The sequence below is a fragment of the Taudactylus pleione genome, unplaced genomic scaffold (assembly GCF_031769625.1).
Source record: "Taudactylus pleione unplaced genomic scaffold, aTauple2 ptg000053l, whole genome shotgun sequence".
Lineage (NCBI taxonomy): Eukaryota > Metazoa > Chordata > Amphibia > Anura > Myobatrachidae > Taudactylus > Taudactylus pleione.
The window spans coordinates 2032973-2047626 of NW_028284455.1; the positions used below are offsets into that span (position 1 = coordinate 2032973).

A 14654-nucleotide genomic window follows, 5' to 3' on the forward strand; every position below is an offset into this window, starting at 1 on the left:
AACACATCGCTATCCAAGCTGCACAAAAAATGCCTTTGGGGGTTCATTTTATGACTGTGTCCTCTTTACCAAACACAAAAGCTGCATTCTAAAGTGCAAAGTAACCAATTAAAAAACAAATCCCTTTCTGTGCCAAAACCTTACAATGGCTCCTGGCCAGGAAATCTAGTAACATGTAAATACAATAAACCACAGCTTTGACCCATCTTGGAGATATGTGCAAGGCTTGGAAGTCTCTATAGAAGTGACATGTTGCACAGAGTGACTGACACATTCGTTACAATAAAAACTATTCTGGTAACCAGTGAAGTGATTCCCACTGTGTCACATACCCCCCAATCTGTTGTGCTGTTCTTTTGTTCCATCAGTGTATTATTTGCACCTGACAAAGTATTCGTAAGATGTAGTTAGATGATCTGTTCAAGTATTATTAAAAATGTGGTGGCCACATTGTGATATATCTGCCTGAAAAGTTTAGTAAACTGCAGACTCTACCAAACACCCATGTATAAGCGACACTTGGAAACTTCCCAGAATAATAGACCGATAGCAATATCAACTGGAAGCAATTACTTGCTGTACAGCCACTGAGCATTGTATATGTATCTGCTGTATATAATCATAGACTACACCCACCATAATGTGAAAGCATCTAATTTGTAAAACATGATAACACAAAACCTGTCTCAGAGTTATGAATGATACAAAACATATCTTTATCTTATAATGTGGCTTCATAAACATCTCCTTCCTACACAGGAGTACAGGAACCTACAGACTTCTCTATCCAGCCTCTCTTATGGTGGATACACTTTCATCTTACAATGTAGCCTTATAAACATCTCCTTCCTACACAGGAGTACAGGCCACCTAGAGACTATTCTACCCAGCCTCTCTTATGGTGGATACACTTTTACCTTACAATGTAGCCTTATAAACATCTTCTTCCTACACAGGAGTACAGGCCACCTAGAGACTATTCTACCCAGCCTCTCTTATGGTGGATACACTTTTATCTTACAATGTAGCCATATAAACATCTCCTTCCTACACAGGAGTACAGGCCACCTAGAGACTAATCTATACAGTCTGTCTTATGTACAACATCTCCTTAATTTCAGCAAACAAGTTCTACAAAACTACATTACACCTTTACAGTCTCCAGATGTTTCCCCAAATTATTTGACTAACCTGGCTGCACTTACTGATAATATATTATTGAACATGTGATGCATATTATTATGCTGGACTCTGTTGTACATTGACCAACATTGCATTTACAGATACAGGTCCATTATTAAGGTAATTAGAATATTTTATAGCTGGAATCAACGGCTATAAATGCCAAAACTCCTCATTATACACCATTACCAAGAAATAATCAAAAAGTCATCTATATCTCACACAGTACATTCCGAAATGTTGCTCGTCTCCTCTAATACCTGTAAGTAAGAAAGAGAAGTAGACCATCCGCAAAACACCAGTGCATGTGTGTGAGGAGGTGTGGAAAACATTAGACAATGATTTCCTAGACAGTGCCACTAAAATATTCTGTGCAAATAGTTTTCTTCACACCTCACCTACCCCACTCTGCAGAGCTCTCCAATGCTGCCAGCTGTGACCTGTTAGCACCTGCTGGAGTATTAGCAATAATTAGGGTGTCTGGGGGTTATATTACATATACATTCCAATACAATAACAAACACCAGAAAATATGTTCCTCTACACCTCACGTAAAAACTGTATTCTAGACAGACTAAGATTAATAGTTGTACATTTCTCAGCCTGTATACCAGAATCATTTAGTACATATTAAGAAATTATCCAAGTTAAATAAAGTGTGTGAACTTCCACCACCACCCATTAATAGTGTGAGGATTAGTGTATTACTGTAGGTCACCTAATGCATCTTGAAAAAGCCAAGCAATAAGCAATGTCACACGCCTCTGTACCTGACTTACCCCAGTCTGATGAACTGTTCAGCTGTGACTTAGCCGCACCTGTGGAAGTATGACACGCAATAGGTGGTCTCATATTAAGGCCTGAATGCTCTCTGGGTTACATATCTCACACTACATATCTAATAAAACATATTACAGCTGACGCTGTCCTAGCTGCTGTGAGTGCGCACTTGCACCAGCTCTACAGTATACTGGAGGGATGAGGCATGTCTGAGAACATAAGGATCTCTGCATACACACAACTCTGGCTAGCAATTCTGTCTACACACCCTCACAAATGCCCTGTTATAACCCCAATTACGTGGAACTCATATGCAAGCGGAGATGTGACTGAGATTTGTAAGACTCTGGGTCACTAAGAGATATGTGCATTCAGTTACGCAGTTATACAGAACACGAGATCGACCACAAAACAGACTAGTGTGCCTCAGCTCTGATGTGTTTTATATCACACAACAATCCTGTTTGTTTTATTTTTTTGTTTTATATATTTAGGTATAAGACTTAAGAAGACTAATAGAAAAAAGTAATCCAACAGGGATGCATAGCTTATCCTGAAATAGAATTGACCTGTTTGATTATTTACTGCAATTATTTTCATGTATAACACAGACACAGTTACTGCATTTGTCCAGATCCTTACCTAGCACACATTAAGCACCTCTAACAATTATCTGTAGTGTGCATACATGTTGGTATGATTGTGAAGCACTAATTTACATCACAGCCCTGTATACTTTCATTTATCTGCATAATAAAATGACATATAATAATCACAGGATGTAGATGCTGACATAAGTTGCTCCTTCATTCCTAGCTCATATATAGGATAACATTCCAAGTGATGTATTATACCTTACAATCTTAAGGTGGGTACACACCTGACAAATATCTGCAGATTGAGATGATGGTCGTTCATACACACTGAACGGCCATCATCTGTGGGTCCCGGCAAGCAGGGGGCGTGTCCAGGTAGGCAGGGGCGTGTCCCACCCCCCTCCTCGCGGCTGCCGCTCGTACACACCTGCCAGTGGTCAGATATGTCTGCAGACAAATCTGTCCATCGGCTGTGCAGCACAGCCAATGCGATATGTCGGTGAACGGCGATGTTCACCGACATATCGCGAGTACACACTGCCCGACGGGCAGCAGATACATTGGCCGATCAATTGATTGGCCAATGTATCTGTCAGTGTGTACCCAGCTTTACAAGATAGGAATTACATATTGAGATAATTTACATCTTTAAGTCCGTACGCATTGATGTAATGTGTCATGCAGGTTTCTAAGCAGATTGTGCGTGCCATGTAGTTATAACAGAAGTAGAAAGGTTAAGGGGAGATGCATTGTGCTTTTGAGAGAGATAACATGGAAAGTTCCAACCAATCAGCTTCTATCATTTTTCTAGCACAGCTTGTAAAATGACAGAAGCTGATTGGTTGATATTTTATCTCTCTCCACAATTTGACACATCTCCCCCCTAAACCTGTTAGTACAGTACTTGTTTGAATACTAAGGGTATTAAGCAGTATCTGAGCATTCCCCATATGGTTTGACACTGTCAGCTAGCTTAGCCTCAGAGATGCAGAAAGCTGGAGCCACACACCATCTAACAGACTTCCACTTTGATGATGCACCAGAGAGGAGCAACATGACTGCACAGAGTCGTTTCACAGTGGAAAAGAGCAAGCAAGCTTTTTGTGACCAGAAACCCAAAACAAGACAATCTGCTGCTCTTATCTAATTATGTTAAAGTCTCTCAACTTTCCAGAAAGTGCCAATTTAGTAACCAGCTGGGACTATACAAGTAACAAAGAATTGTTCTTTGTGGACAGAAATACAGCAGTTACAGAGACAGCAACCAAGCACAATGTCAGGTCTCAGATGGCACAAATGTGCGTTCTCCTGCAGCCTATGAGTATCATACAATGATGGATCAATACATTAATAATGCATCAATAAGTGAACACAACACCACAAAACCAGTAATAACTGAAAAAGTAACTATTTGTAAGGATGTCCTGACCCTTGCTAGATGTTGTTTGTGCTATATAAGTGCAAGAATAAATGTTGTCATTTTCTGTATGCAAATATTCTGATGGGCATCATCATACTCGCTCTCTTTGGCAGCGGTTCCCAACCACGGTCCTCAAGGCACACTAACAGTCCAGTTAAGGATAGCCATACTTGAGCTCAGGCAACTTAATTAGTACCTCAGTTATTTTGATTAAGCCATCTGTGCTTTAGCATGGATATCACCAAAACCAGGACTGTTAGTGTGCCTTGAGGACTGAGGTTGGGAATCACTGCTCTATGGTCTCCCATTGGGCAGTTCCTCTGACTCTGGAGTGCAAGAACAGGAGAGACTGAGGAAACTGCCTCTTTATTTATATGCTGTGATGTCCTGATCCCTATTTTTCTCCAATAAACATCTCTTCATGCAAAATGTGAGTGGTGGCATGGGAATCGGTATGATCCCGACAGCGGCATCCCAGCAGAGGAGGAAATCCCGATCGTCCAAGGTAAGTATTCTCTAACCTAATCCTACCCCCTAACCCTAACCCTCCCTTAGGGGTACCTAACCCTAACCTTCCCCCCAGTGCCTAACCCTAATCCCCGCCGCCTAAACCTAAGTCCCCCCGGGGATGCCTAACCCTAAGTCCCCTCGGGGATGCCTAACCCTAACCTTGCCTAACCCTAACCTCCTGCAGGGGGTGCCTAACTCTAAGTCCCCCCTGGGAACCCTAAACCAACATTCCCCCCCCCCCCACGCGGCTATCCACGCTTGGCGCCCGGCGTCCCTTCGATCGGGATGCCGGGCGCCGGTCTCCCGGCGTCGGTAAAATGGCAGGCGTCTAGATTTAGACACCTGTCATTTAACCCTCGCCGGGATTAAGCAGTCGGGAAGCCGGGTGTCGGGATTAGGTCCGTCGGCTTCCCATTTGCATACCCTGGTATGTAAAAGAGAGCCAGCACATCCAATTTCAAAAAATAGAAACGGTTTTTATGTCCACAAGACATCCATACAGTGCACAGACATAAAGTGCATTATAGTATACATTGCATCATGGTAAAAAAAGGGAGGCTTTAAGCATCATAATGAATCAGCATCAGTTCAATAAAGTATGAGAAGGTACTCATCATATCCATAGGTAAATGCATACCAGGGCTGGCTACTACTGGGATGGTATGCATTTACCTATGGATATGATGAGTACCATCTCACACTTTATTGAACTGATGCAGATTCATTATGATGCTTAAAGCCTCCCTTTTTTTGCCTTGATGCAATGTATACTATAATGCACTTTATGTCTGTGCACTGTATGGATGTCTTGTGGACATAAAAACCGTTTCTATTTTTTTGAAATTGGATGTGCTGGCTCTCTTTATGTATATACATGTCCTTATTTTATGTGCCAGGCACTCCCCACGGTGGAGCTGTAGGTGTGTGCTGCCTGTCTCAAGTGACAGGCACACACACACACAAATGTAATATACATAAATATAAAATCCTATACCACACACAATAAAGGGTGGAATAAGGGCACTCACCACATATAGAACGGTCAACTTATTTAATGCAGTCAATAGCTCAATATACAGGGTTGCTTCATAGAAAAAGGTTACCGACGTTTCGGTCTACATAGAGACCATTATCAAGGTACAGCAATCCAAGACAAAACTTCAGCATAAGTCCAAATAAGTCACCACAAATAGAGACAACTTCAGCACATCATAGAGATACATCCTGCAGTCTCACAGGCCCCTATTATATACCTATCCCAAGTATCAGTAATGATCAATTAAGCCACATAATTGGCAAGCCACTTACCAAGAGGGGAGGGTCGCCGATAGCATGGAGCATCAGGTGTAAGCGCCGCGGTGGGCGTGATGAACCAACAAGGTGCCATCCGCCCAGACCGCGTGACACTCGTTAATCGGCGTGCCACGCTGACACCCCATCACTGGGTCGCGCAGCGTGACGCACACGCTGCATCACTAGGCAGCACGCCCACCTCCGCGTGGGTCACACACGGCTGTGCGCGCACCACGGACGCGTCACTATAGCAACGCAGCCGATCACCTCTATCCACAATAGGCTAATGGCAACAAATGATCAGGGTGAATAACGGGAAAAGAACGTATATAAGGGGACCCTGTGATTCAACCCAGGGAACATAGTGGACACAGGCTTAGCAAGCAGTACTATTAAAGTTAGTGTCACCAAGGCACCACAGATATTAAAAACAACGCCATTCAGAATTTACTGGCAACATCAACACAGCATGCCATGCATACCAAATACATGTGTGCAATTGAGGATGACAAGACAGACATGGAAGACATACACACTATCTCATCCTACCAATAGAAAATAAAAAAAAATTAATTAAAGAAGATACAAAAGTAACAGACGACATAAAGGAGGCATTATGGTAGAAAAACAGACAGCGGATTAGTTTCGTTTAACCCCCTAGGTGCCACAGTGTCAAGACGACTAATCCACATACTTTCCCTTTGATGGAGTAGTTTAATGCGGTCACCTCCCCTACGTGGAGGTGGTACCCAGTCGATAAGACGACAACGTAGCATAGAAACCTGATGTTCTTTCAGAAGAAAATGTTGTGCTACAGGTTTGTCCGTTTGGCCAGTTTGTAATGCAGCCCTAATATTGGACCGGTGATTGGCCATACGTTCCCTGAAAGGTCTGGTGGTAAGGCCAACATAATGCAAGCTGCAGGGGCAAGTTAGGATATATATGACGTACTCCATTTGGCAATGTAGCCTATAATGGATCTTCAAAGGTTTCCCAGTGTGAGGATGTGGAAAGGTAAAACCTGTGAGCATGCTACGACAAGTTATACAGCTTCCACAGCTCACACAACCAGGTTTTTGTTTCAAAAGCCAATCAGTCCCCTTCGTTGCCTTAGGCGACAGAGTAGGTCTCATCAAAAGTTGATTTAAGTTGGCATTCCTCCTGTAGGCAAAGATAGGCGGTGCGACGTTCTTCATTTTAAGTTCAGGGTCAGACGTGAACAAAGACCATTGATGATGTACTGCTTTATGAATGGTGTTTGATTTATTGCTGTATCTAGTGGAAAAGATCATTCTCTCATCCTGCCTATGTTCAGTTGCTTCCATAGATCGACCAGAAGTGCTAGACCCTCTTGCCGTAGAGAGATTATGCTGAATCAAATGTTCAGAATAACCCCTTGCTCTAAACCGATTGCTCATCTCGGATAACTGACTTTCCACTATATCGGTGTCGTTGGTGTTACGTAGTACTCGTAGGAACTGTGCCTTGGGTAGGCTGTTGATAATTGCGGGAGGATGAAAGCTACGAGCGTGGAGGAGAGTGTTTCGATCAGTTGGTTTTCTATAGAGCATATACTTTAAGGAGCTGCCGCATTTGGTAATGGTGACATCAAGAAAATTCTTCACTGGATCCACAGTACTAGTAAATTTGACAGGTTGTGGTAGATCATTCAGCCATTGTATCATTAAATTAAACGATTTCAACGTACCCCTCCATAATATAAAGATGTCATCGATGAACCGTTTAAATAGGATAATGTTGGATCCAAACTTTGGTAGGATGTATTCCGCTTCGAAGGCTGCCATGTACAAGTTAGAATACGAAGGTGCTAAATTTGACCCCTTCGATGTGCCAGATCGTTGTAAATAATAATCCCCATCGTACATAAAGTAGTTGTATCGTAGTACAAAATTTATCAATTCCAGAATAAATTCAGTAGGTATTGAGTCATGTGGATATGTGGTGAGTGCCTTACGTATTGCATATAGGCCCCTGTTGTGTGGTACAATAGTATAAAGTGAACTTACATCCAGAGTCGCAAGCAAGATGTCTTCACTCAATGGATCAAGCTGTTTAAGAAAATTCAAAAAATGTTGTGTGTCCTTGATAAAACTGGGGATCCGCATAACCAAAGGCTGTAAGATTTTATCAACAAAAATGGCAATGGGCTGAAGTAATGAACCCTTGGCGGAAATGATTGGTCTTCCCGGTGGTTTATACAGAGTCATATGAATCTTCGGTAGAAGATAGATAATGGGACAGATCGGAAAGTCCACAGTAAGATACTGAAATAGTTTCTCATGTAGCGATCCATTATTGAGGCCCAGGCACAATGTTTGATCAATCCTACGTTTAAAATCAGCAGTAGGGTTGTTGATCAATTTTTCATAGGTGGTAGTATCGCTTAATTGCCTGAGCATCTCATCATTGTAATCCGACCAGTCCATAACAACTACTGCCCTGCCCTTATCGGCGTTACGGATAACGATGTCAGGATTCTCACACAGTTTCTTCAAAGCAGCTCTCTCAGGTTTGGACAGATTATCAAATAGCCTCCTAGTTGGACAAGTAGCCACATCAATTTGAGTCATTCTAAGAAAAGTCTTAATACTAGGGTTCACGGAGATGGGGTCAAACGTGGAAGGTTTCTTAAGACCATCAGGTTTAGGTGTCGTGACAGAGTCGAGGTAATGTTCACGTAGCCTTAATTTGCGGCCAAACTTAAACAAGTCAATAGTCCAATCTTGTGCATTGAACTTTGAACGAGGAGCATATGATAAACCTTTAGAAAGCAATGAAGACTCAGCTTCGTCAAGTGGATACATGGACAGATTAAACACGACACTCATACTTTGCATCTCCTTCCCCTTCTTCCCACCACCACCACCTCGCCTCATGTGCGGCCTTGTGTTTCTTGGGGCCAACACGCACTCGCCTGTTGGTGGGACAAGACCTGTCTCTAAAAAAAGATGATTCTGCTCAGAGCTCATAGACTCATTATCAGAAGAGGATGGTGGGGCACTAGAATCAATTGACTCAAAGTTTTTTGGTGGAAGCCGCGCCCTAGGTCGCCTGCGTCGAGAAACATCTCTAGTACCAACATTATTGTCACCCATTAACCAACGATAAACATTGTGTGTTTTATAGTCATTCTTAACAGTAGACAACTTGCTCCTTTTGAAGGCAACTAGATCACGCTGATAATGTTGAACTTGATCAGTAAGCTTATCTAACCAATTACAGGCCTTATCCTGGGTAAGTGTTGTCAGACACGTAGTATTGAACTGCTCAATTTCAGCCTTAATTCTTTTTAGTTCAACACCCACCTCTTCAATCACCAAAAGCAATAAGTCCAGTGAGCATTTATTTAGAATGCCACACCACCGACTGCAGAAAACAGGGTTGATGCGGCCGATGGTGGGGACATTCCGAATTCTAAAGCCCCTAGGTATCTCTTTACGTCTGTAGTATTCAGACAAAAATTGACCATGCAAGTTGAGATCCACCTCATGTTTCTTTAGTCTCAATAGGCGATGGTATAAATCAACTCCAGTTTCAGCAGGTAAAGTTTGATATTCAATTTCACTGAACAGTATTTCCTCAGCTTCATCATCTGTGAAGGTGAGTGTCTGCTTTTCAGCCTGAAGCAAAACAGCCTCGTTAGTTAACGGTATTCCTCCATAAGCCATTATCACACTTAGAGGTTTCTCAGGAATGAATATGGTGTGCAGAAGTGTATTAAAATGTGCTAGGGCAGCAGTTCAAAAATTATACGATGGGTGTCAGAAGAAAGCACAAACTAAGCTGGCTTAAACATATAGTATATAGTATAAATCTACACTCACATCAGCAATAAGCTGAGAGGATAAAAAATCAGGGGTGCTCCTTTTAAGGTCCAGAACCAGAACATGCATAAAATCCTATACCACACACAATAAAGGGTGGAATAAGGGCACTCACCACATATAGAACGGTGAACTTATTTAATGCAGCCAACAGCTCAATATACAGGGTTGCTTCATAGAAAAAGGTTACCAACGTTTCGGTCTACACAGAGACCATTATCAAGGTACAGCAATCCAAGACAAAACTTCAGCATAAGTCCAAATAAGTCATCACAAATAGAGACAACTTCAGCACATCATAGAGATACATCCTGCAGTCTCACAGGCCCCTATTATATACCTATCCCAAGTATCAGTAATGATCAATTAAGCCACATAATTGGCAAGCCACTTACCAAGAGGGGAGGGTCGGCGATAGCATGGAGCATCAGGTGTAAGCGCTGCGGTGGGCGTGAAGAACCAACAAGGTGCCATCCGCCCAGACCGCGTGACGCTCGTTAATCGGCGCGCCACGCTGACACCCCATCACTGGGTCGCGCAGCGTGATGCACACGCTGCATCACTAGGCAGCACGCCCACCTCCGCGTGGGTCACACACGGCTGTGCGCGCACCACGGACGCGTCACTATAGCAACGCAGCCGATCACCTCTATCCACAATAGGCTAATGGCAACAAATGATCAGGGTGAATAATGGGAAAAGAACGTATATAAGGGGACCCTGTGATTCAACCCAGGGAACATAGTGGACACAGGCTTAGCAAGCAGTACTATTAAAGTTAGTGTCACCAAGGCACCACAGATATTATAAACAACGCCATTCAGAATATATATATATATATATATATACATATATATACACATACATACATACACACACACACACACACACACACCACACTTATGTAGTGCAAGAGTCAAATATGGTTTTTCTAAAGGAAATCTGATTAAATTACATAAGAAGAAATAAATGGAATGGTTTAAAATGACAAATAATTAAAACATTTCAAGTAAAACTACCATTGCAGCACAAAAGCAAGGATTGTGTCTAAGTGGGCAATTGAATTAGTTATGGTTCAGTCAGTAACCTTGCACCTCATGTTTATGTGCACCGGTAATTAAAACATTGCTCATTTTTGCATCTTACATCTCTATGACATCATTAAGCAAAACCTCCCTCAGAAAGACAGAACCCCTGAGGCTACTGTGGAACATCCGTGGCTAATTGAACTGCCCGTCTGAGTAGCTAATTTTACACTTACACACTTAGAATATGCAGCTTTGTCTCCTATAAGGAGAGCCAACAAAACAGCTCCCACCAAAGTATATAAACATGCATGTACTGAATATGTAGGGTTAAGAAAGACTTTGGGTTTCAGTGTCTCCTTAGCATGTGGCCAACTCAACCTAAATCCTAATTTTCTGGTGACTTGCAATTCCAGAAAAAAAAACAGTAAAAATTTAAGGTGCAATTTATTTAGATGTAGGGTTCTGTGTGGCAACACTATGTGGGTACCCAGGCAGCAATGTTTTCTTTCCACAATTAGTATTACCTGCTACGTGCACAACCACACATCGTATGAGGTACCAGCAGCACATCGTGGCTAAATTATTCCCCCTTCAGACTCTTCCCCTGTATAATTTTAATATGCAAAACACATCTGCGATTGGATTTGGCAGATTTTGTAGTGGAATGCATTAGTAATTGGCCAAATCCTGATATATGCAAATATAGTTCACTGTTGGGTCGCTGAAAATAAATACACAATAAAAAAGAGCAGTTTTTGGCATGACTTCAACCATAGCTACAAAGGTAGTCAGAGGTCTGTCAATAAGTCCATCTGATGGCCAGACTGAATTGTAAAATATAAAAGTAACCTATACAAGGTCGGAGGAGGGGGTTATTGAGCGCAGAGGTCAGACCCTGAAAGGGTTAATGGGCCATGTGTGTCTGGAGCGTCATGGTCACTTTGTGCATCAGCACATTTCCCTCATTGTATCTGGGCCCCCATCTGCGAAGACGTTAGCGATACTTGAGACCAGCCTAATTAGGATCACTTTACACAAGCATAACCTCTCAGCCGTCATGGCTAGACAAAAACATAATTTAATTTGTTGCCATTCATGAAGAAACTTCCCATTGTGCAATGACCTCAGCAACCATAATTTAGTAATTTACACAGACATTTTGTGGGTGGAGAAAGGAAAAGCACAATTGTCTGTGGTGGCTGTGACAGGCTTAGATAGAGGATTGATGAATAATTACGATTCATCATTAGTAGGCCTGCCATTCTTCATAGACCTGCTTGCAGGAAAGTGCAGGAAAACCCAATTTCCTCACAAACTCTTGTTGCTCACAGATTTTAACAAAATCCTGTAATTATTCTCAATGAGAGGAAACAGGCACAACATTCACCATCCCCAAATACTAAAAATATACCATAGCATTAGATAATACACAATGCTTAGGCTGTCAGACAAACAGTACAGAACACACGGGCTCGTCTGACAGCTTTGCTATTACATTTAAATGCAAACAAAATTAACTGTGGAAATAATCTACTAAACATACTATTATGTTTCATGTTTGGGATTAAATTAATTCAGCAGAGTCAAATATGCATCAGTTTTATTTAATTTTTTACATCAGATGGTTTTCAAACGCCAATAAATGAAAAAGGCAAAACAGACATGGATTAAAGAGTACCCAATGTCTAAGGACAGCGGAATAATTATTTTGGAGGTTAAACCAACACTCATATTTGCTAATCGCTAAAAACTATTTGACAATACAGAGGCTTAAGGCACTTAATGCCTCATTAATCAGCAATGTCACTAACGTCTGGTGAATTCAGAGGTTGCATTCTATACTGCATTGGTGCAGCCCACAAAATGCTGTTGCCACAGTGTGTAAATAGTGTGAATTACTTTTTGTTTTATTTGAAGCTATTATACATATACAATAGGAAAATTAAGCGAAATGTTAAAAAAAATGCCAGTTGAATATATACACTCATTTGCTTTGAAGCCATTTACATAAACGAGTACACAGGGAGGCAAAAGGAATAGGACTGGGCTATTATAATAGAGTGACAGAGACACTTACTGGTGACCCCACTACATTACATGTAATCTGTACAAGGACATGGAGATGGAAGGAGCAATGCGGGGATAGTTAAGCAGTAACATTCTTTAAATAATACATAGGTTACTCTAATATATTCATTATGGGGAAGAAAACATCCTCTTCTTAGATTGGTACTTAAGAACTTCCTCAGGGGAGAGACCTGTTACCTCACGTGACACACAATTGAAATTCGTGTTCATAAAAGTTTATTTAATTAGTCGCTCTCCAACTTCCCTTGTTATTAGTAAAGTACTTCAGAGATAATAGTAGAATGTCATGGTGCATCACTGAACATTATTAGTATTGCTTTGCTCCACAACACAGAAAAGAATACCGGACATACAAGGTAGACATGAGAACACAGGGTATGAATGGCTCTACTCATTACAAACTATTGGGGAAAGGGTGAAAAATATGTGAAGTCCAGTCGCACAGGATTAGATAAATACTTATAACAGCATAAGCCCCCTGTATATACTATTACTACCACTAAAGCTGCATACACACACAACGATTTTTTTAATGAACGATTTGAGTAAACGATTTTTTCCCTTGAAAAAATTTACTAAAATCGTTTACTAAAGTTGTTCATTTACTAAATGTCATGAACGATTTTTATGAACTACAAACGATTTTTGCATATTCCCTTAATGAAAATCGTTGAGTTGACAAGTCTGACTGAACGACAAACTACAAATGACAAACTACAAACGTGAACGCGCATGAACGATAATCGTTCATCGTTTGACTCAGAAAGTGAACGATTATTGCCATCAATTATCGTTAAACGATATCGTTTAACGATAATCATTAAAAAAATCGTTGTGTGTGTATGCAGCTTATCACATAAAATGTAAGCAAACAATGAAAGGACAGGATTGGAAGTGTCAACTGTGGTGCACTAATAGTTAAAATATAGATTTTATTAACAACATTTTAATATGTATATGTAAATAAAAATGCAAAAATTAAGGTAAAATTTAGAAAGGGAAATAAGGAAATATTAGATAAATTAAAATACGCTGTGTGTGATGCCTTTATTCAGTGTCTAAATATATGATTTAATGATCTTCAGAAAAAGTATATAAATGTTATCAATAACATATTTATACTTTTTCTGAAGATCGTTTAATCATATATTTAGACATTGAGTAAAGGCATCACACACAGCGTATTTTAATTTAACTAAAATTTCCTTATTTCCCTTTCTAAATTTTACCTTAATTTTCGCTTTTTTATTTACATACACATTAAAATGTTGTTAAAAGTTGTATTTTAACTATTAGTGCACCACAGTTGACACTTCTAATCCTGTTCTTTCATTATTGGGAAAAGGGCAAAGCTAAGGCAAGTTTGGCTAACATTTCATATAAACATTAGGGGCCAAATGTAATAGGGTGAGAGTTTAGAAAATGTAAGAGTTTAGCAGTAAAACTCTCACACTACTAACAGTGATCGAGTTGTATTTTCAAAACAGGAAACACCTGGATGAGAATTTAAATTTTGAGAGCTTTTTGAGTCTGAAAAACATGCAAGTTTGTATGTTTTGTGACTATTACATTGGCTGTTTAAAAATGTGACAGTTTTCTCTCACACTTTCTAAACTCTCACCCTAATACATGTGGCCCCTGGACTGAAATTGTGTACTTTCTATATGTTATTGAAGTCTAGTATCTCACTTTTCTTACTTGCAGTTGTAAAGCGAAGAATCTACCAAATAACAGTACAGTATAAGAAACCGAACTGGAAGAAAAGTAAATGTGCAGTACAGGGAGCAAGAACTTTATGTGGTGCCACAAGATTCTTAGCTGGAAACAAATGTTATATTTTCAAGGTTTCTAGCACTGTTTCTCTATGACATGGCCTTAGTGATGTGGAGCACTTTGTAAGGTATTTCTGTGT

At 40.6% G+C, this 14654-nt stretch overlaps 1 protein-coding gene across 14 annotated transcripts in view; it reads right to left on the reverse strand.

The window, feature by feature from the left end:
• The window catches only part of PARD3 (par-3 family cell polarity regulator), a 629380-nt gene that overhangs the window by 202330 nt on the left and 412396 nt on the right, over positions 1-14654 (reverse strand). For 5 of the 14 annotated variants that reach the window (XM_088462686.1, XM_088462681.1, XM_088462682.1 and 2 more), the window contains 2 exons: positions 1962-2000; positions 1585-1635 (listed from right to left, as the gene is read on the reverse strand). The exons of 4 other annotated variants lie outside the window; for them this stretch is intronic. In XM_088462686.1, the coding sequence (XP_088318812.1) occupies positions 1585-1635; positions 1962-2000 (90 nt within the window). Of the gene's footprint in view, positions 1-1584; positions 1636-1952; positions 2001-14654 lie in introns of all 14 variants that reach the window. 5 more of the 14 variants (XM_088462688.1, XM_088462684.1, XM_088462683.1 and 2 more) reach the window with 3 other exon arrangements.